Raw genomic sequence first — 19,876 nt, 5'->3', positions numbered from 1 at the left:
GAGGCTGCTGTAGCAATGTGAAGCTGCTCAGTGACAGCAAGGAGGGCAGTTTCTGTTGAGTGGCCAGCCTTGAAGCCAGACTGGTGGGGATCAAAAAAGTTGTTCTGGTGGAGATATGTAGAGAGTTGATTGAAAATGGCACACTCAAGAGTTTTGGATAGAAATGAAAGAAGGGAGACGGGTCTGTAGTTATTTACCTCAGACAAGTCAAGTGTTGGTTTTTTTGAGTAGTGGGGTCACTCTTGCCTCTTTGAGGGCATCGGGGATACAGCCAGTTGACAAGGAGATGTTGATGAGATGGGTGAGGAAAGGAAGGTCAGGAGCAATAAACTGGAGAAGGTGAAAAGGGATAGGATCAAGGGGGCAGGTGGTTGGGTGGGCGGAGGTAATCAAAGTAAGAATTTGATTTGGAGATAGAGGGGTGAAGGAGGAAAGAATACTGGATGCGATGGATGGTAAGATAATTTCAGGAAGTGTGGTGGAGAATGAAGAGCGTATGGAGGAGGTTAGAAAAGATGGAAAAAAGCTTTTTGGGGTTGGAGAAAAAGGATTCAATTTTGGTTAGGCACTTTTTGCTGCAGAAATAGAAGCAGAGAAGGAGGAAAGAAGAGACTGATAGGTAAGCACATCATCTGGGTGTTTAGATTTCCGCCATTTCCTTTCCGTTGATTTTTCAGCACGCACTGAGTCAGATAACCACGGAGCTGGGGAGGACTTGCGAGCCTGCCGTGAAGTAAGAGGGCAGAGAGAGTCAAGAGAGAATAGAGTAGAGAGGAGAGTGTCTGTGGCAACGTTGTGAGGCATGAGTAAGACAGAGTCAGATGGAGGGAGGGTTGATAAAGTACATAACGCCAGAGAAGAAGGAGAGAGTGAACGGATGTTACGGCGGACAGGTATAGTGTCTCTTGAGGTATGGTTGTGAGCTTGGGAGAGTGGGAGAGAGTAAGAGATGAAGAAATGGTCTGAGGTATGGAGTGGAGTAACAGTGAGGTTGGATGTAGAGCAGTTTCTGGTGAATATGAGATCTAGGTGGTTGCCAGCTTTGTGAGTGGGTGGGGAAGGCGAGAGAGAGAGGGCAAAAGAATAGAGAAGGTGTAAAAAGGCAGGTGACTTCTCTGTCTGGATGTTGTAGTCGCCCAGAAGTACCAGCAGAGGGCCAGTTTCAGGGATGTTTGAAAGCAGAACATCCAGCTCCTCCAAAAACTCTCCCAGAGGAACAGGTGGGCGGTAGATAACAACGACTAGTTGTACCAGATGCGTTATGGTAACAGCATGAAGTTCAAAAGAGAGTGGAGTGAACTGTTGCAGTGGGTAGAGAGAAAATCTCCACTTGGGGTTAATGAGTAGGCCTGTACCCCCGCCTTTACCAGTAGGTCTGGGTGTGTGGGTGAAAGAGTAGGCGGAAGAGAGAGCAGCAGGGGTGGATGTGTTGGTCGGTGTAATTCAGGTCTCAGTGAGGGCAAGGAAGTCAAGGGATTTCAGGCTGACAAAGCCAGAGATGAACTTAGTCTTGCGAGTAGCAGACTGGCAGTTCCACAGGCCACCTGCGACAAGGTGTTGAGTGTGTGTGGAACGGGTGGGATAGGTAAGAGAGGTCGGATTGCGGAAATGTTGCGAACTTATGCAAGGTTTGTAGTATCTCCGAGAGGATACATGGACAGGAATGGAGAAGCAGCACATTTCCAGATAAAGACACCGAGCAGTGTATGTAAGATATTAGATATCAAGCCCACTTAACTTCCCACTTAGCCTCCCACGAAGACTCCTGCGTAGACTCCTTTGTCTTTGTCCTCTGAGTCTTCCCCGCTTCACACAAGGAGGTGATTGGTGTTGGCTACAGGTGAGGAGGCCACACCCTGGCTAATCGCTCAAAGCACCTGACAGTTGTTAAGCTCCACTCCCCAACTTCACACTTCACACTAAGCTAGGTTCAGTAGGTCAATTTAAGTAAAACCACTAAATTTTTGCCAAAGAACACAGCAAATCCAGCAAAAACACACAGCAGAAGTAGAAAAAGTAGAAGAAGCAGCAGAACCCAAATAAAGTAAGTACTTATCTTAATATCTAGCTGTCCAGTAGTGAGTTTCTTCAGAAGTCAGAACCAAACCCTGACCCATATAGTAATAATTTATGCAGGTGAATGATCACGTCCCTCAACTCATCTTCAGTGCAAATCCACTGACGCTGCCCTCAGCTCTGCTGGCCCTCTTCAAAAGAAAGTGGTTGTAAGATTGAGAACACAGAGATGTACTAGGAAACACAAATACACACACCAACACCGCATAATATGCTCTTTCAGTGTTGTGTAAATTGGGCTCTCTGTCCATGTGAAGAGTGGGCTACTTGAGGCAGGTAATCAAGCAGGGATTAGGTGGTTGGTGGCTCAAACCTCCTTGGTCTATGATGATTATGCTAATCACTGTGAGTAAGATGGAAGGACACACAGTTTTTTCTAAGCAATCAGTAAGAGCAGTTTTTCAATGTTGTTTCACATTGATCAATGACATATACCGATTGAAGAGTGGTCTCTTTAAGTCAACTTGCAACAACCTATTGTATACAGTTAGAGTAAAAGAGGACAAAGTTAAAGTGATTTATCCACTAAAATTAAAGTGCTCCACAGTGCCCACATTATGAAATAATAATCTCAGACCCTCAATGACAACAAGGAGGAACTTCCAGAAAAAAGAGAGGGTTATTATCTTTGCACCAGCTGATCTCCGTAGAACAACCAAATAGATTTAACATACATACATTGGATACATTAAGCCTGGATCAATGCTGAAAATGGACCAGCCTCCTAGAAAAGAATGGAAAGGGGTGTTGATTTCCTTTAATATGACTTGATCTTCATCAATGCTGTCTGACAGTTTTGCACAAATATGCTGTCCACAGTGGTTTATAGTCTTTCCACTCTTCGGTGATTTAAAGAAGACAGCTTAATGTATTGCACAGGCTAAAATGAGCATAATCTCTGTGTTTTGAGGTCATTTCCTGCAGCTGTGTAGGGGATAATGTCTTTATCTCCTTTATATTAGAGTATATTATTACATTCTGCATGCAATCTTCTGTCTTACTGACTGTGTGTGTGTGTGTGTGTGTGTGTGTGTGTGTGTGTGTGTGTGTGTGTTTTTGTCCTATGTGGGTAGTTTTAATTATTTCTCCCCTGTCTTGAAAATCTCTCATGGCATTTTTTTTTAGCCTTTGTTTATGTACCCTTGAACTTCAGAGATGCTTCACTGCTCAAACAATAATGGCTATTTACTGTATTATGCAGAGAGGGAATTTATATTTCCTGTAGTTCAATCAATTAGTGAGATGGATCACTAGAGTATCGGGATGGCACAAGCAGGAAAGGGACATGGGAATTTTTATAACATTTTTATGACATTACATTTTAAGCATGTAAATGTATGTATTACAATAAATAAACAATTTTGTTCCCATAAAAATCACATTATGTTTTATAAAGCATTAACAACTAGTCAATCAAAATGCAAAATCTGAATAATTCTTTTTTTTTTCTCATCTTTTTCAGACAAGTTCAACGCCTACGTAACTTTAAAAGTGCAAAATGTGAAGAGTACCACCATCACAGTCCGAGGGGGTCAGCCGTGTTGGGAACAAGATTTCATGTTGTAAGTTTCACCCTGCTGCTGTTCTTTTTTAAATTCCTATTATTGTATCAACTTTTATCCATCATTGGGAATTATTAATATAGGCACAGACAATCCTTTTTAGCCATCATTACATCAGTAATTTATTTTTAAGTAACTCACTTTAGTATTTTTCCCTTTTCTTGCAGCAGTGTATTTGCTCTTTGCTATACAACTTAGCTGCATACAGTATACATTTACTGAAACCTCATACATGTAGTGATGTTTATGTTTTGCCATCCACTGAAGGATTATATCTTCTGTAGGTTCAGATTTCTGTAAAAAAAAAAATAGAAGCCAGTTTTCATTCAGCTTTCTTTTTCAGGTATGTAGTTGTAGTATGAGGATAAAAATGACCAGGCTGTTCTCACTTACTGTTCGTACCTACAAAAAGTAATGCACTATTTAATTTGCATGTAACCTTCGTAATTGTGAGCCAGGATGCCACGTACGTAAGTTACGTAACAAACATACTTATTTTAACCCAAACCACGATCTTTTCCTAAACCTAACCAAGTAGTTGTGTTGCCTGAACAGGTTCTACACTGCAAGGGCTTGCACTTGTGTTGCTGGACATTCTTAGCATAATGCACGAAAAAGTGTGCATAACTTTTCGTTTGATATACAGTAATACGAACCGTTGTATGAGAATACGTTGAAATAACCGTTATGACACGCTGATGATGAATTTACCTTCAAAAATACACTGTTTCAAAATTCAAACATTGCTATCACACACAATACTCATGTAGCAAAACAAATCCCAATCATCTGTGTCGCCATAGATAAATGATTACATGTTCCTTTGTTTGTCGATAATGTTCTACAGCTCTTGTCTTTGCAAATTTAAAGGTTGCAAGGTGGCAATACTACTGTATATTTGAATATAATACAATGAAATCACATTTTCTTTATACAAATATTTTCATTGATTTTTCCCTTTTTGCATGAAATCACATTTTCAATATGGAACCATGGCACCAAGTTTGTGTAGCTGATATGGTACGGTTTCAGTTTTGACCACTGGTTCCCAGTTTCTTCCAGTTGCTTTTTACTTTTTGGCTCAGTGTCATTTATATTAGCAAAAACAGCTTGTTCTGCACCAACCTCTTGGGATGTATTAGGACAAATGCAGAGAGAAATTGAAGCTTCGCAGTGTGTGTCAGCCCTTAGATGAATTTAGGCCAGGTATCCACTGCTAGCTGACCTGCTAGCTGGCTATAATAGGCCTTACTGAAATTGAAAGGGAGCGTCAGCCGCCTGTGGGACTCCAGTCTGACCGGCTGACACAGACTACTAAATGGGAATTTTTGGTTGGAGTAGGTAGGATGGCTGGAAAGTGAAATTACATGGCGAGCTCAGATAAGTGGATGAGTCAGTGATACATCTAATGAATTGTCCAGTCCAGTCTGATTCCATGGGGAAGAAAAAGTGCAAATGTATCTGATGTAGAAATCCCACTTCACTTTTTATGCTCACAGAAACAGTGCTGCTCCTTGTATTTACATCCATAAGGTATTATTTTGGATGGGAATATTTTTAGGTGTGGTGTGGTCATCTGTTGGTAGAGAGACATGCAACCAGCAGAATAAAAGAAAGCACTATGTCAACCTAACAGGCCTAATCATGTTAGGTGACTTGGCTTGTGTTTTCTGAACTGCATTTTTGTTCTGTGCTCTGAAACTAAATTGTTTATAAAAAAATAAGGCTTTTCTCAGCTAAATTGACTGGTACATTTTTCAGAGTGGTCTCTAGAGTTTTAACGGATAGAAATGTTGCCGGATTCGACGTTTGAAATGCAGTTTCAGGATGTTTTATAGGTGTACCAGCTCTAACAGGACTTTTCTCCTGTTGCTGCCGTCCGTGCTGGTAGTGGGTTTGTGGATTTAAAATACATTTGTATTTACACTTGTGTTCAGTATGGTCACACTGCATCCCTGACCACCTCTGGAGGGGGTTTGGCTTATCGGATCACAATTTGTCCTCAATGTGTTTTTTGTGCACCTGTACTTTCATCAGATTGCAATCCAGTCACCAAAACCACATATTAATGCCAGATCTAAATGGTGTTAAAGACTCAATAGCCATGCTAGTGCCTTTGTAAGACCTAGGCAACCTTCACCATTTTTACCATCTTAGTTTAGCATGTCAGCATGCTAACATTTACTAATTCAACACAAAGCTGAGGCTGATGGGAATTAGTGATTAGTTTTGCAGGTATTTGGTCATAAATTAAAGTATTGGATAAATTAAAACTTTGACCTGACAGTGACGCTAGATGAAAAGTTAGATAGATAGATAGATAGATAGATAGATAGACTTTATTCAGGACACAATGGAAGGTCCATAGTACAGTAAAAAATTAGACAATATATACAAAAATATAGCAATAAATATATATATGAAATATATATGAAATATATGATTTTGAGCTGCAAATCACCAAATAAATTCTAACTGGGTGGCTGGATGCATGTCACAATGAAGGTGTGCTAATTCTATCGCTGCCTATTACAAGGTGTACTGTGCAGTAGTATATCACAGATTGTCACTGTTTTTTGAAGTCCCTTTGTCAGTTTTTGAAGACTTCTGCTTGACTTGTTAAATCTGACTTTGGAGTAGTGAAATACATTTTGTTTTATATAGATTTTTTTAAGGTGGTTTTAATCTGTGCCATCATTCTTCTATTCTTTTTCTTTTTTCTTTTCTTTTTCAAGTCAAGCCTGTAACCTGACCTTTGATCCAGCTAAAGTTATTCTTTGCTTGTATTGTTCAGTACTGACAGTGCTTGACATGGTGCTTTAGGTACAGAGATAGAAAGAAACTCATCAAAACTTAACTGGCTAACTTACTTGGATATTGTTTTATTATATAATCTCGTTTTTTCCTCCAGATATAATAATAATAATAATAATAAATTGAATTTATATAGCGCTTTTCATGGACTCAAAGTCGCTTTACAGGGCAGGGTAGATTATAAAAACATAACAAAACAAAACGAGCAAACAAAACAAGTAGAACAAAACAAGATACAGATGAAAAAGGAAGAAGGGGGGCAGGTGGACTATGGGTAGGCTGAGGTGAAGAGATGGTTTTGGAGGCGGGACTGGAAGATGGTGAGGGACTCGAGGTGCGGATCTCTTGGGGAGGGAGTTCCAGAGCCTGGGAGCTGCTCTGGAGAAGGCTCTGTCCCCAAAACAGCGCAGGTTGGACTTTTGGATGGAGAGGAGACCGGCTGAGGTGGATCTGAGGGACCGTGAGGGTTGGTAAGGGAGAGGAGGTCAGTGAGGTATGAGGGGCCAGATGGTGGAGGGCTTTATAGGTGAGGACCAGGATTTTGTAGGTGATCCGTGGGAAATGGGAAGCCAGTGGAGTTGTTTTGGACTGGAGTGATGTGGTGCCAGGATTTGGAGCAGGTAATGAGGGGCGGCGGCTGAGTTCTGGACCAGTTGGAGTCGGTTGATGTTGGTAGAGCTGATGCCGGGAGAAGTGAGTTGCAGTAGTCCAGTCGGGAGGAGATGAAGGCGTGAATGAGTCTTTCAGCAGCGGGGGTGTGAGAGGGTCTGATTTTGGCGGGCGTGTTGGAGGTGAAAGAAGGAGGTTTAATGAATTAACGGATGGTTAGGCTCAAGGGAGAGGGTGGAATCAAAAATAAAGACACAGGTTGCGCGGCCTGGGGAGATGGGGAGACAATGGTGCCGTCGATGGTGAGAGTGGGGTTATTGGTTTTGCTGAGTGTGGATTTGGAGCCGATCAGAAGGAATTCTGTTTTGTCGCTGTTGAGTTTGAGGAAGTTGTGTTGCATCCAGGTTTTAATAGCTGACAGACAGGAGTTGATGTGGGGGAGGGGAGGATTGTGGGGGATTTGGTGCTTGAGGTAGATCTGGGTGTCGTCAGCATAGCAGTGGAAGAAGATGATGAAGAGGAGGGGCCAGAAGTCACGGAGCCTAGGGAAAAACACTGAGTGACTGTGGCTGTGGCAGAGGTGTGGTTGTGGAGAGAGATGAAATGGGATCTGTTGGAAAGGTAGGGGTGGAGCCAGCTGAGTGCAGTGCCGCCCGATACCGAGGTCTTTGAGTCTGGTGAGCAGGATGTTATGGCTCACAGTATCGAAGGCTGCACTCAGGTCGAGGAGGATGAGGATGTTGAGGGAACCGTGTCAGCAAAGGTGGGAGTGCGTTGAGGACTTTGAGGAGAGCGGTTTCTTGCTGTGTAGGGAGACCAGATTGGAGAGGTTCGAATAGGTTATTGGCAAGAAGATGGGTTTGTATTGTATGTGAGCGCTATACGTTCCAGGGTTTTTAGACAGAAAGGGGAGGTTGGATATTGGGCGGTAGTTGTTGAGAGAGGAGGGATCCAGACCAGGTTTTTTAAGGATTGGGGTGACAGCGGCAGTTTTGAAAGCAGAGGGGACAGTTCCAAGGGACAGTGAGGAGTTGAAGAGGTTAGTGAGGTAGGGGCATAGGACCGGGAGGCAGGACTTCAGAAGTGGAGTAGGGAGGGGGTCAAGGGAGCAGGTAGTGGGTTTGGAAGAGCTGATGAGTTTGGAGATTTCAGGAGGAGTGACTGGGTTAAACTGGGAGAGGAGGAAGTGTGGAGGAGGGTGCCGGGAGGTCTGGAGGGATGGAGAGAGGAGGGTCCAAGGTAGGTGCTGGAGTAGATCCTGGAAGGTCAGATACAGGGGATAGGGATTTGTAAATGAGATTGATTTTGTCAGTGAAAAAGTGGAGGAATGAGTTGCAGAGATCCGGAGTAGAGGTAAGGAGGCTGTTGGTCCGAGGCTTGATGAGGTTGTTCAATGTGGAGAAGAGGGTTCTGGGGTTTTGGCAGGGGTCGGTGAGGATGGTGGAGAGGTAGGCAGATTTGGCAGCAATGAGGGCATCTTTGTAGGCGATGAGATGGGATTTATAGGCTTCGTGATGGACTGTGAGGGATGATTTCTTTGTCAGACGCGTTCAAGTTGCCGGCCAGTTTGTTTCATTTTCGGAGTGCAGGTGTGTACCAGGGTGAAGAGGTGTTAAAAGTGACGAGTTTTGTTTTGAGGGGGGCCAGGGTGTTGAGGGAGGTAGACAAGGTGGAGAGTTGGGTGGTCTGTGAGGTCATCGGGTGAGGTGAGGGTTGAGTCCAGGTGGAGAGTGGTGGAGAGCAGGTCAGAGAGATGGTGGGGATTGATAGATTTGAGGTTGCGGAAGGTGATTTCTCTGAGGAGGCGGTGGGGGTTGGAGAAGGGATGGTGAACCGTATCAGTTTGTGATCAGAGAGGGAAAGAGGCATGGATGGAGGTCGAGCACTGGTTTGTTGGTGGAGCAGACCAGGTCGAGGATGTGACCTTTTCATGGGTGGGGAATGTGACATGTTGGGGTGAGAGAAGTTATCCAGTAAAATTTTGAATTCTGATGAGAGCTTGCATGTGGGGGAGTCCATGTGGATGTTTAAGTCACCGAGTAGCAGCAGACGTGAGAGAGAGATGAGGCTAGTGTGAGGAGTTCAGTAAAATCAGAGAGGAAGGAGGGATTTGGTTTAGGTGGCCGGTAAATGAGGATGACTGTCATGGAGGAAAGAGTTTTGAAGGCGAGATATTCAAACGATGATACTGAGGGGAGGGTGAGTTCTGTGATCCGGAAGTTCTGATTGAAAATGACGGCGAGGCCACCTCCACGGTGGGAGGGGCGGGGTTTGCAGATGTAGTTGTAGCCAGGGGGGGATGCTTGGTTGAGGGAGAAGAAGTCGTTGGGTTGTTGCCAGGTTTCGGTGAGCAGAAGGAAGTCAAGAGTGTTGTCGAGGATTAGTTCATGGAGGACAGGGGCTTTATTGTTGAGCGATCGGGTGTTGAGGAGGGCAAAGTTGGCATGGTGAGAGGGTGGTGGGATGGGGGCAGGCTGGAGAGATCTGAGGTTGTCCCGTTAGCAGTGCGTGTGTGGTGCGTTGGGGTGTGGGGGTATTGCAGTTGAGGGGGACAGTGAGCCGATTAGCAAATGATTGGAGTATGATTGAGTGTATGTGAAGTGGGGAAAGCACTGTAGTCCGGTCCGGGTTTTCTGTGTAGCCTGATGATGCGTTCAGCCCTATGTGAACCAGTGGGTGAAGCATTCAGATGACGTGGGACAGGTGCAACAGGGCGTGCAGGTGACCAGATGGATGGAATGGATTGTCCGTGGTGGAAGAAAACAAACTTGCGCGGCGAGCTTCTGTGGATGTAACGGGCGTACCGTAGAAGTCCGAGCTGTTTGATGACTGGGATGCAGGATGGAATGGAGTAGTTGACGAATTGGACCAGTTGCAGAGTTGAATATTTGATCATGATGCCGAGCGGAGGGACGGAGAGCTCCGTGATAGTGGTTAGCCGTGGGCTAGGAGCACAGAGGTGGAGGTGGAGATGGATGAATGAGGTGATTGCCAAAATGATCCACAGCATGACCGAAGGAGAGGAATGTCTAGTCTTGGTCGCGGCTCGCATCTGGTGGAGGTTGCCTATGAGGAGGAGGTCAGCAATCGGGTTAGCCGCCGAAGCAGCTAGGATTTGCCGCCGCAACGTTTGGTGAACGGGGGCAGCTAGCTAGCGGCTAACCGACGAGGCAAGAGTCCGGTCAAGGAGCCCCAGGCGGCTTCGGGAACCAGCAGAGAGACTGTCCAGAGGTACAGAGGCTGTCCAGAGGTAGGGGGTACAGCGAACACAAACACAAGAGAATAGCAGACGAATAGCAGATGAATAGCAGACGGAGAAGCGGCGAATAACCAGCGCCAGCGTCCTCTCACGTCGGTTGGAGATGGATTTTCGACTTCACAATATATATACTTCTGTCTACATGCATTTATCCTGTACTAATACTGCATTAGTAACTCAGACATTCTGTTTCTTAAACATTAAAGGTTAGAATTAAAATAAGTGATTTACTTGATATAAAGCCTTGATATAAACCTCGAACAAGTATGTCAACAGATCTTTCAAAAATTTGAAAGAAGTCTGAAGGGCCTTAAAGGGATAATTTGTATTTTTTGAAGTGTGGTTGTGTGAGGTACTCATCCATAGTCAGTGTATTACCGACAGTAGATGGCAGTCGGCACACCCCCAGTTTGGAGAAGCAGACAGGAGTACTGACATGGAAGATAAGTAATGTACTACTGAGGATGGCTCTTCCTAACCTAATTTGTTTTTATCTTTGTCTGAAACCATCCTGAAATACAATTTAAACTGCCCCAACTGCCTTCTAGTCAAGAAGTTTACAGAGGAGTCAGTTTCCAGAGGAGTCAGTTTCCAGAGGAGTCAGTCCCCTGCTGGTGATCACACACTCTAAAGGGTATCAACTAAAGGAGATGGAATAATATTACTTCATGATTTGAACTGATAGAGTTGCTGGAAATCATAGCTGTCTACAATGGGTGTTTTTTTAGTTTTTTTTTAAACTAAATTTAATTTAAATGGCCTGTAAAACACAAGTAAGCATTAGGCATACATAATAATCTCTCTCCCTGACTGTATATCTGTCTGTCTGTCTGCCGGTCTGGATCTCATCACAGGGAGGCAGAGTGGCTTGCTCTTACTGCGGTGACTGAACTCATAACACACACGCACACACACACACACACACACACACACACACACACACACACACACACACACACACACACACACACACACACACACACACACACACACACACACACACAGTTGTGTATTGTACTGTACAATAGATGCATATCTTTTCTGCAGACTGGTCCCCCTAGACTTGATTAGGGGGAGTGGATAGGTTGACTGTGGGTTACATAAGACCGGGTCTTTTTCATACTTCATCTCTGCTACTCTATCCTTAATCAAATCTTTCAGACTGTTATTAACACTTTCATCATGTCTCATTTAAAAAATAACTGCTTTCACACAAAGCATAAATGATACGGCCCACTTGTCTGTTCTATCCTGTGTGCACACTGTTGAAGAAATAGACATGTATGATTTTTGGCTCATCTTTTACAGTGAGAAGGTGATTCTGGCAATTTATATCAAGAGATCAGCTCAAGTAAAATGCCATTTAATATGACCATATTGACTGAAAAGATGTTGATAATTATATACAAACGAAACCCCAGGGCCTCCTACGCTAAATAGCTAATTAGATCCAAAGTCTCATTAGCACCAGTTGGGCTTGATGGGGGGGACAGCAGCGGCGTGCTGCGTTGACGCGCTGTCGGAGGTTTTGAGTAGGAATTGCAACTCAGTTTAATTCCCAGAATGAAAGGTCTCAACAAGAGCAGTGAGACAGACATATTTGTCACAGGGCCAACTCGGGTGTGTGCTCAGATTGTGCTTGAAAATCACAGCAGATATTGCAGTGAAAGTTAAAAAGGCAAGCTATATGATGCAGTGAAAAAAAAATGTAATTGAAAGTGACATTTGACAACCTGCAGCGCTAAGTGCTCAGTTACATGGTAATTTTTCTGTCCCTTACTTTTCTCTCCAGGTGGTCACTCTTATCTCTTTATTTTCAGCCACAATGGCCAATGCTCATGCTACAGTTGTTACCCTTTCACAAACTGCTATTAACCACTTAAAAAACATGAAACTCTACTTCCAGACACCAGATAAAATATCTTACAGGATATAGAGTGAACTACTGTATTGTTGGTGCATCAAAATGTATAAAACTGCATTTACTAAATGGCAAGTGTGCGGAGTTTGCATATCCTACTTGAAGTCAATTAAAAACATTTAATTGCCCTACACTGAAATAGGCTCCAGCCCCTAAAGAAAATAAGAAAATGGACGAATGGAGGAGAATGTGAATGTACAGCTGGGGCTCGCAAACGTTTTTTTTAGCCAAGGACTCCTTACAAGATAAATATTTTTTTACACTTCTATTAGTCTTAGTTGTGTGAAAGAACTGTTACTTAGAAGCTTATTGATGATAATTATGATTTGTCAGTTAATTGTCCCATTCACACCAGAACTGTATGCACACTGAAATTAAAGGTCACGACACGGGATACCCTCAACACATAAGACCGGTAGTCACCTGAAATGGTTTTCACTTCACCGGTGTGCTTTGTCAGGGTTAATTAGTGGAATTTTTTCCCTTATTAATAAAAAAGCAAAGGGGGGCTACTTTGAAGAATCTAAAATATAAGACATGTTTTCAGTTATTTCACACTTTTTTGTTAAGTACATAATTCCATATGTGTTCATTCATAGTTTTGATGCCTTCAGTGAGAATCTACAATGTAAACAGTCATAAAAAAATAAAAGGAAACGCATTGAATGAGAGTGTCCAAACTTTTGGCCTGTACTGTATGTGACTTTCCTAAAAGCAAACCACAGCATTTATCAAGGCAGGGGAGATTCTCTCACTCACTGTCCCCACTGACATTTATATAGTGTAGCTTTTTTTAGGATAGGAAACACTAAACTTCAAGTCAAATATTTGTATAATGTATTTCTTTTACGGTGTAATTGGTGTAGTTATAAATGGTCACAATGAGATGACTGGTGGGATAAGGCATTAAACAGTTGAATGTTGATCCCTTTATACTCAGGGTCACTAGGCCTCACATGCTCGTCTCTGCTCATGCATCCTTTGATTTAATCTTTGTCTGTCTCAGTTGTTTATTTTATCCCTCTTTTGCTGTCTGTCTGGTTATCTCTTTTTCTTTCACCACATACATTATCTTGCCTTGTTTTTTGTCTCTACTCACTCTCTCTGTCTGTTTGACTGTCCTTTTAATACTGTCCTCACATGCTACTGAGAGTCTTAGGGCCCTATCTTGCACTCAGCGCAATTGCCTTTGTACACCGACGCATGTATCATTCCTATTTTGCATACCACGCACAGCAGACTTTTCCCCTAAAGTCAGTAGCGCGTTATTCAGATGCTATTTTAGGGGCGCATGCTTGGCCATAATGTAGCGTGTTCACAACACGCATACACTTCTCTCATCTACACGGACGCAGCAGTTCCCATTTTTGCAAACCATACATAATTACAAAGAAAAATATTACTGAAAATGCGCTTCAGGTGTTTGGATAGATCAGGAGGCACTTTACAGTACAATCCTCAAAAAGTCGCAGCATTCTTTGTGGCTTGTTGTGTTTTACACATTTCCATGACTCATGGATGTGTTGATGACATAAATGAGGAAATATTAGAGGACTTAAGGAAACGTGATGTTGAACTACGGTGGGATTGGACACTACGGAGGGATCTGGTCTGGGAGTGGCAATGCGCGATGCGCTCCTGGTGGAGCGGGTGGACAGAGATGGAGTGGGGGGAGGAGGAAGGGGCACAACAGGTGCAGGTGGTGCGTTTGGAGGCCCACGCTCCATGGCTGCAGCAATCCTCTCCAGACTGTGGACAGCGCCGGCCCGAGCCTTTTGGGGGCCCTAAGCAGAATTTGATTTGGGGCCCCCCCTCCCACCACGCGGAGTCACCTGTGCTTGACGATTATTGACACAAATGTCATGCTATAATGTTACATTGTAAATGAATACAGTGAGGTTATGTATTAATACAGTCACGGTTTATGAACTACTGTCCCCCCGGGGCACAGATGCATAAGGACCCTCCCCCCCTATTGTATTTGTGCAAAAGTGGATGCAAATGGAGAGGGGAGGTCTGGGGGAAAATTTTGAATGTGATAGATGTGATTTCCTGTATTCTGGTGCATTTTGGGGATGATCAGCTGGAGAAGGGCAATACCTAAATTTGTTCAGATTCATAGCCTTTTGCTTTTTGATTTATTAAGGTCATAAGTGACTTCACACAACTACTTGGGCTTCAGGGCCAAACAATACTGACATACTCTGTGTTAGTAGGAAGTAGGGCTGGGCGATATGGCCTCAAAAAAATCCCTGATTTTTTCACAAAGAATCTGATTCATGATTTAAATCGATCCCCCCCCCCCCACACTTAAAATGAATCTGCAGATGACACATGACAAGATCTCACACACACACACACACACACACACACACACACACACACACACACACACACACACACACACACACACGGGGCATGTATACCATTATGATTATTCATGCCAATTTCATGTAAATATTGGTTTGAGTGTTTTCCCTATCATTGTATTGGGGGGGCGCCCTCTGTGAAAGAGTGAAAAAATATTTCACAAACAAATTATATAATAATGTTATATATTCAACAACCACTAAACGGATGCGTGAGATAAAGCTGTTTTCACACATACAGGTAATTCACTTCTGTTACTCAGTAAAAGTTCAATTCATTTTAACTTTAGTCGCGCAACCTTGCCCCTATTTTCACCTGTTGCTGAGTAATGTACATTAACATGCCATGGTCTCATGAGTGTAGCATACCTGTAGCAAGCTCCTTCGTAGTAACTAGCGGTAAAAACAAACGTCGAAGAGGAGCTCCGTGCTACAGAGTGGTGATTGCTAGTTGTTGTAAGCCGCTACAGACCTCCGGCCGCTACAGCTCGGTCGTATCAGTGGCTTTTAGCTAGTAGATGTGTTGAGCCGCATCAGAGTTCCTCAAGGAGGCGGTAGTTCAGTAATCCGAAAATAGGTGACTTTGAGCTGGGTACAGAGCACAATGAGCTGCGGGTCATTTTGGCGGATATTACGGTTAAGTAAGTAATGAAACGAGTAGTTAAGAAAATAACTAATATTAGCCGCTGTCGCTGCCATGTTGTTTGTTTATCACTATGGCAAACGCGCGGGGGGAGGGCTGGGCCCATTCGGAACTACGGGAGCCCAGATGGGACCGTCGCTTAGGCGCCAATGTTTAGTGGAAAGGGCACCACAACCTTGGTTTGGGGCCCCTGGGCCCCACGCCGCTGTGCCACCCATCCATCCGTGCCTGGGGCCTCTGGTACCACCCTGTGGCCACGCTGCACCCGTTATGCGCCGCCCCAAGCTCCTCCCCCCGGTCGGCACATTTCTTCACCTCCTTCGCTTGGCCTCTCCTGCTTTGCCCCTGCTCTCACGCTCTTTCCCCCTCCCCTCCCCTCCTCTTCCCTCTTTCTGCGTGTGGGAGCCCCGCTGGCCGGCCAGTCGCCATTACCGCTGGCCTTGTGTGCTCAGGATCCCGCATTTAGCTTGCGGCTCTTACCATTGGGTGTGCCGCCTCCGCTGGCCGCTCCCCCCCGCCCCCTTCTCTTCTCTTTCTCCTCTCTCTCCCTTCCTCCTCTCTTTCTCTCTCTCCTTCTCCCTCCTCCTTTCTCTCTCTTTCCTCTTCCTCTCCTCTCCTTCTCTCTCTCTCTCTCTCCTCCTTCTCCTCCTTCTCTCTTCTCCCTTCTCCTTCTTCTCTTTTCCTCTCCTTCTCTTCCTTCTCCTCCTCCTCCTCTTCTCTCTCTCCTTTCCTCTTCTCTCTCTTTCTCTCCCTCCCTTCTCCTTTCCTCTTTTCTCTCTCTCTTCTCTCTCCTTTTCTCTCTCCTCTCCTCCTTCTCTCTCTCTTTCTCTCTCTCTCTTCTCTTCTCTCTCTCTCTCCTCCTTTCTCCCTCCTCTTCTCTCTGTTTCTCTTTTCTTTTCTCTCTCTCTCCCTGTTTCTCTCTGTTTTTTCTCTCTTCTCTCTCCTCCCTCCTTCTCCCTCCTCTCTCTCTGTCTCTCTCTCCTTCTCTCTCTCCTTTCTCCTCCCTCTCTCCTTCTCTTTCTCTTTTCTCTCTCTCCTTCTCTCTCTCCTCCCTCCTTCTCCCTCCTCTCTCTCTTCTCTCTCTTTCTCTTTTCTCTCTCCTTCTCTCTCCTCCCCTTCTCCTCCCTCTCCCTGTCTCTTTCTCTTTTTCCCCTCTCTCCTTCTCTCTCTCCCCTTCTCCTCCTCTCTCCTGTCTCTTTCTCTTTTTCTCCTTCTCTCTCCTTCTCTCTCTCCCCTTCTCCCTCCTCTCTCCTTCTCTTTTCTCTTTTCTCTCTCTCTTCTTCTTTCTCCTCCTCCTCCCTCCTCTCTTGCTTTCTTTGCTTATGGACCATTTCCTTTTCGTATTCTTCGCCGCTAAACTCCCAATTTCTACATTTTTGTCGTTTTCCTTTCCACTTTTCAGCTATTCTCACTGTTTCCTTCTTCTTCGTTCTCCTCTCTCTCCTTTCTCCTCCCTTCTCCTCCTCTTCTCTCTGTTTTCTTTTTCTTTCTCTCTCCTTTTCTCTCTCTTTTCTCTCTCTGTCCTCTCTCCTCCCTCCTTCTCCTCCTCTCTCTCTTCTCTCTCTTTCTCTTTTTCTCTCTCTCTCCTTTCTCTCCTCCTTTCTCCTCCCTCTCCCTTCTCTTTTCCTCCTCTCTCTCCTTCTCTCTCTCCCCTTCTCCTCCCTCTCTCCCTGTCTCTTTCTCTTTTTTCTCTCTCTCTTCTTCTCCCTCCTCCTCCATCTCTTCTTTCTTTGGCTTGATGGACCAGTTTCCTTTTCAGCTATTCTTCAGCTTCATTCAGGACTCCTATGTTCTCACATTTTTGTATTTCGGCTTTTAAAGCCAACTTTTTCTGCTTTCCACTTTTTCCACTATTCTCACTATTTCTTCTTCTTACTTTTTCTCTCTCTCCTTTCTCCATCCGCCTTCTCCTCCCTCTCTATCTCTCTGTTTGTCTTTTCTTTCTCTCTCTCTCCTGTTTCTCTCTTTTCTCTCTCTTCTCTCTCCATCCCTCCTTCTCCCTCCCTCTCTCTCTGTCTCTTCTCTTCTCTCTCTCTTTTTCTCTTCTCCTCTTTCTCTCTCTCCTTCTCCTTCTTTCTCTCTTTTTCTCCCTCTCTCCTTCTCTCTCATCCGCCTTCTCCCTCCCTCTCCTGTCTCTTTCTCTTTTTTTCTCTCTCTTCTTTTTCTCCTCCTCCTCCCTCCCTCTCTTACTTTCTTTAACTTATTGAACCATTTCCACCCTTTTTTCAACTATTCTTCAGCTTCAGCTAAAGACTCGACAATGTTCTACTATTATTTTGTCATTTTTCAGCTTTTAAAGCCAACTTTTAACGATTTCCACTTTTCAACTATTCTCACTATTTCAACTTCTTCTTACAGATTTCTCTCTCCTTCTTTCTCCTTCCCGCCTTCTCCTCCTTCTCTATTCTCTGTTTGTCTTTTTCTTTCTCTCCCTGTTTCTCTCTCTTTTTTTCTCTCTGTCCTCTCTCCATCCCTCCTTCTCCCTCTCTCTGTCCCTCTCTCCATCCCTCCTTCTCCTCCATCTCTCTCTGTCTCTCTCTCTCTCTCTTTTTCTCTCTCTCTCCTCTCTCTCATCCCGCCTTCTCCCTCCCTCTCCCTGTCTCTTTCTCTTTTCTCTCTCTCCTCTCTCCATCCCTCCTCCCTCCCTCTCTTACTTTCTTTAACTTATTGAACCAACTTCCACTTTTTCAACTGTTCTTCAGCTTCAGCTAAAGACTCCCACAATGTTCTACATATTTTGTCATTTTTCAGCTTTTAAAGCTAACTTTTTAACGATTTCCACTTTTTCAACTATTCTCACTATTTCAACTTCTTCTTACAGATTTAAGCTATTCAACCAGTTAGCTTTAGCAATTCAGCTATGTCAGCATTCCCAGCATTTTCGCAGGAAATGCATTTTCTAATCTGGGTATGATAACTCATGAGAATAGTTTTTTTTTCAAGCTAGTTATAGTTCTGTTTTTTTCTCTTGATGTAGAATGGGGAGAAGCCTTTCTCTTGAGACTCCTTTCCCATCCCTGTTAGGGTGTTGTCTTTCTGTTTGACTGCCTCTTTGGTGATTCAGGTCACAGACTGCTCTTTTCATTCAGTTCTCTGTCAATTAAGTTGTGTATAAGTTTAAAAAAATGGTGACCTTTTTCCTTCCCAATGACTTTATCAAGTTATAATAACAGGAATGATTTAGTGCTGTCTGATCACAGTCTTTTCTCTTTTATTATTTATGCTGTTGACACCCCTCTCAGTGCTGCATGTTTATCAGAAAGAGTATTGTTTCCCCACAGCTGGCTTTAAAGAAAGCATAATTTGGATATTTACATTAATTTCCAAGCGCACATTAGCAACATAGCAAAAATCCTTTCATTGACACCCTGGAGAGTAGGTACGGACAGTATTGGACAGTAGGTAATGCTGCGTTCATGTCATATGGGATGGATGGTGAAGATAGAATTCATTTTTTAACGACTTGAGAGCATTCACATTATCAAGAGGGATTTTTGATTATAGCGATGTTCATGTGAGGATTAAAATACTGTGCATTGAAAATATAACTACGATAACTGTTAAACTCGGGTTTAATTAAATTTAGTTTCGCTTTGCCAGACCTATCTCCACAGCGCTGTGGAGTAAGGTCTGGCAACACTTCAGATACATTCTAGCATAGGAGAAAAAAACACTGGATTGTTTGCATTTCTTTAAACCAATAACAATTGACTTCGGAAGCGCTAAGATCCGAAAGCAGAGACAGTGGCTCTACAAAATGGTCTAGGAAAGGAGCTTGTTTTGGTGGAACAATTGCACCCCGCAAAAGAAAACTGCATGGAATATGAAATGAAGTTAACGGTTTACACAATACTGTAACGTTAGCTATTTAAATTAGCAGGATACATGGTTTAACGTAATTTGCTCTTGCCAGCGTATTGCCCTGTGTACTTCATCCATAGCAATCCCCACCCATCGGTCCCAAAATGTCCCAGTTATATAGTAAATGCCGTAAACATATTCTTTGTAAATCTTTACAATCCTTCCCCACAAGAACCAAGCAGGCCTGCCCTATTGCACAATCCAAATTTCCAAAAATCTTTGTGGCTTGCTACCTCGAAGTTTGTTGTTGTTTCCTGTAGCAAGGGGACTTTAAGAATGGCAACGAACAGAGAGTGGAAGGTGAAGGGCATGCTAGGGATGATGAGGGATGTCAGGCTTTATCCTGGAAATGTACTTCTGTTAATCCAGACTATATTACATTGAACAACAGACTTGATGTAAGGTATCTATATTAGTTTGGTTTTCAGTCACTTCCATATTATTAAGTATCAAGTCAGAAATATAGAAGCTTTCAGAAAAGTATCAGTTTCCTGAGTTGTATGGCTGGACCAGAATATTTGGCCAATCGACTATTCGTTCGCTGTGGATTAGTTCCGAAGCACAAAAAACAGCCCTAACCAATCATAATTGCAACTTGAAAGTTGACGTGAACACTATTTACCAGACGGAAACATGTAATTACTATAACTTTGATAGGACACAAACTCATTTAGGTGCTTTTTTTTAGGTTGATATTAGTGCAATATAGAACTATTCATGTGAAATACATTGAAAAAGAGAAAAATAAAATAAAAACTGCAG

General features: G+C 43.6%; 1 protein-coding gene across 1 annotated transcript in view; it reads left to right on the top strand.

The window, feature by feature from the left end:
* The window catches only part of LOC120561066, an 82,575-nt gene that overhangs the window by 36,689 nt on the left and 26,010 nt on the right, over positions 1-19,876 (top strand). Inside the window, exon 3 of the mRNA XM_039804032.1 lies at positions 3,539-3,638. Coding sequence (XP_039659966.1) covers positions 3,539-3,638 — 100 coding nt within the window. The remainder of the gene's footprint in view (positions 1-3,538; positions 3,639-19,876) is intronic.

Source organism: Perca fluviatilis, chromosome 6 (genome assembly GCF_010015445.1).
Source record: "Perca fluviatilis chromosome 6, GENO_Pfluv_1.0, whole genome shotgun sequence".
NCBI lineage: Eukaryota > Metazoa > Chordata > Actinopteri > Perciformes > Percidae > Perca > Perca fluviatilis.
Note: the sequence above shows the minus strand (reverse complement) of the source record. Positions and strands in the feature narration are given on the sequence as shown.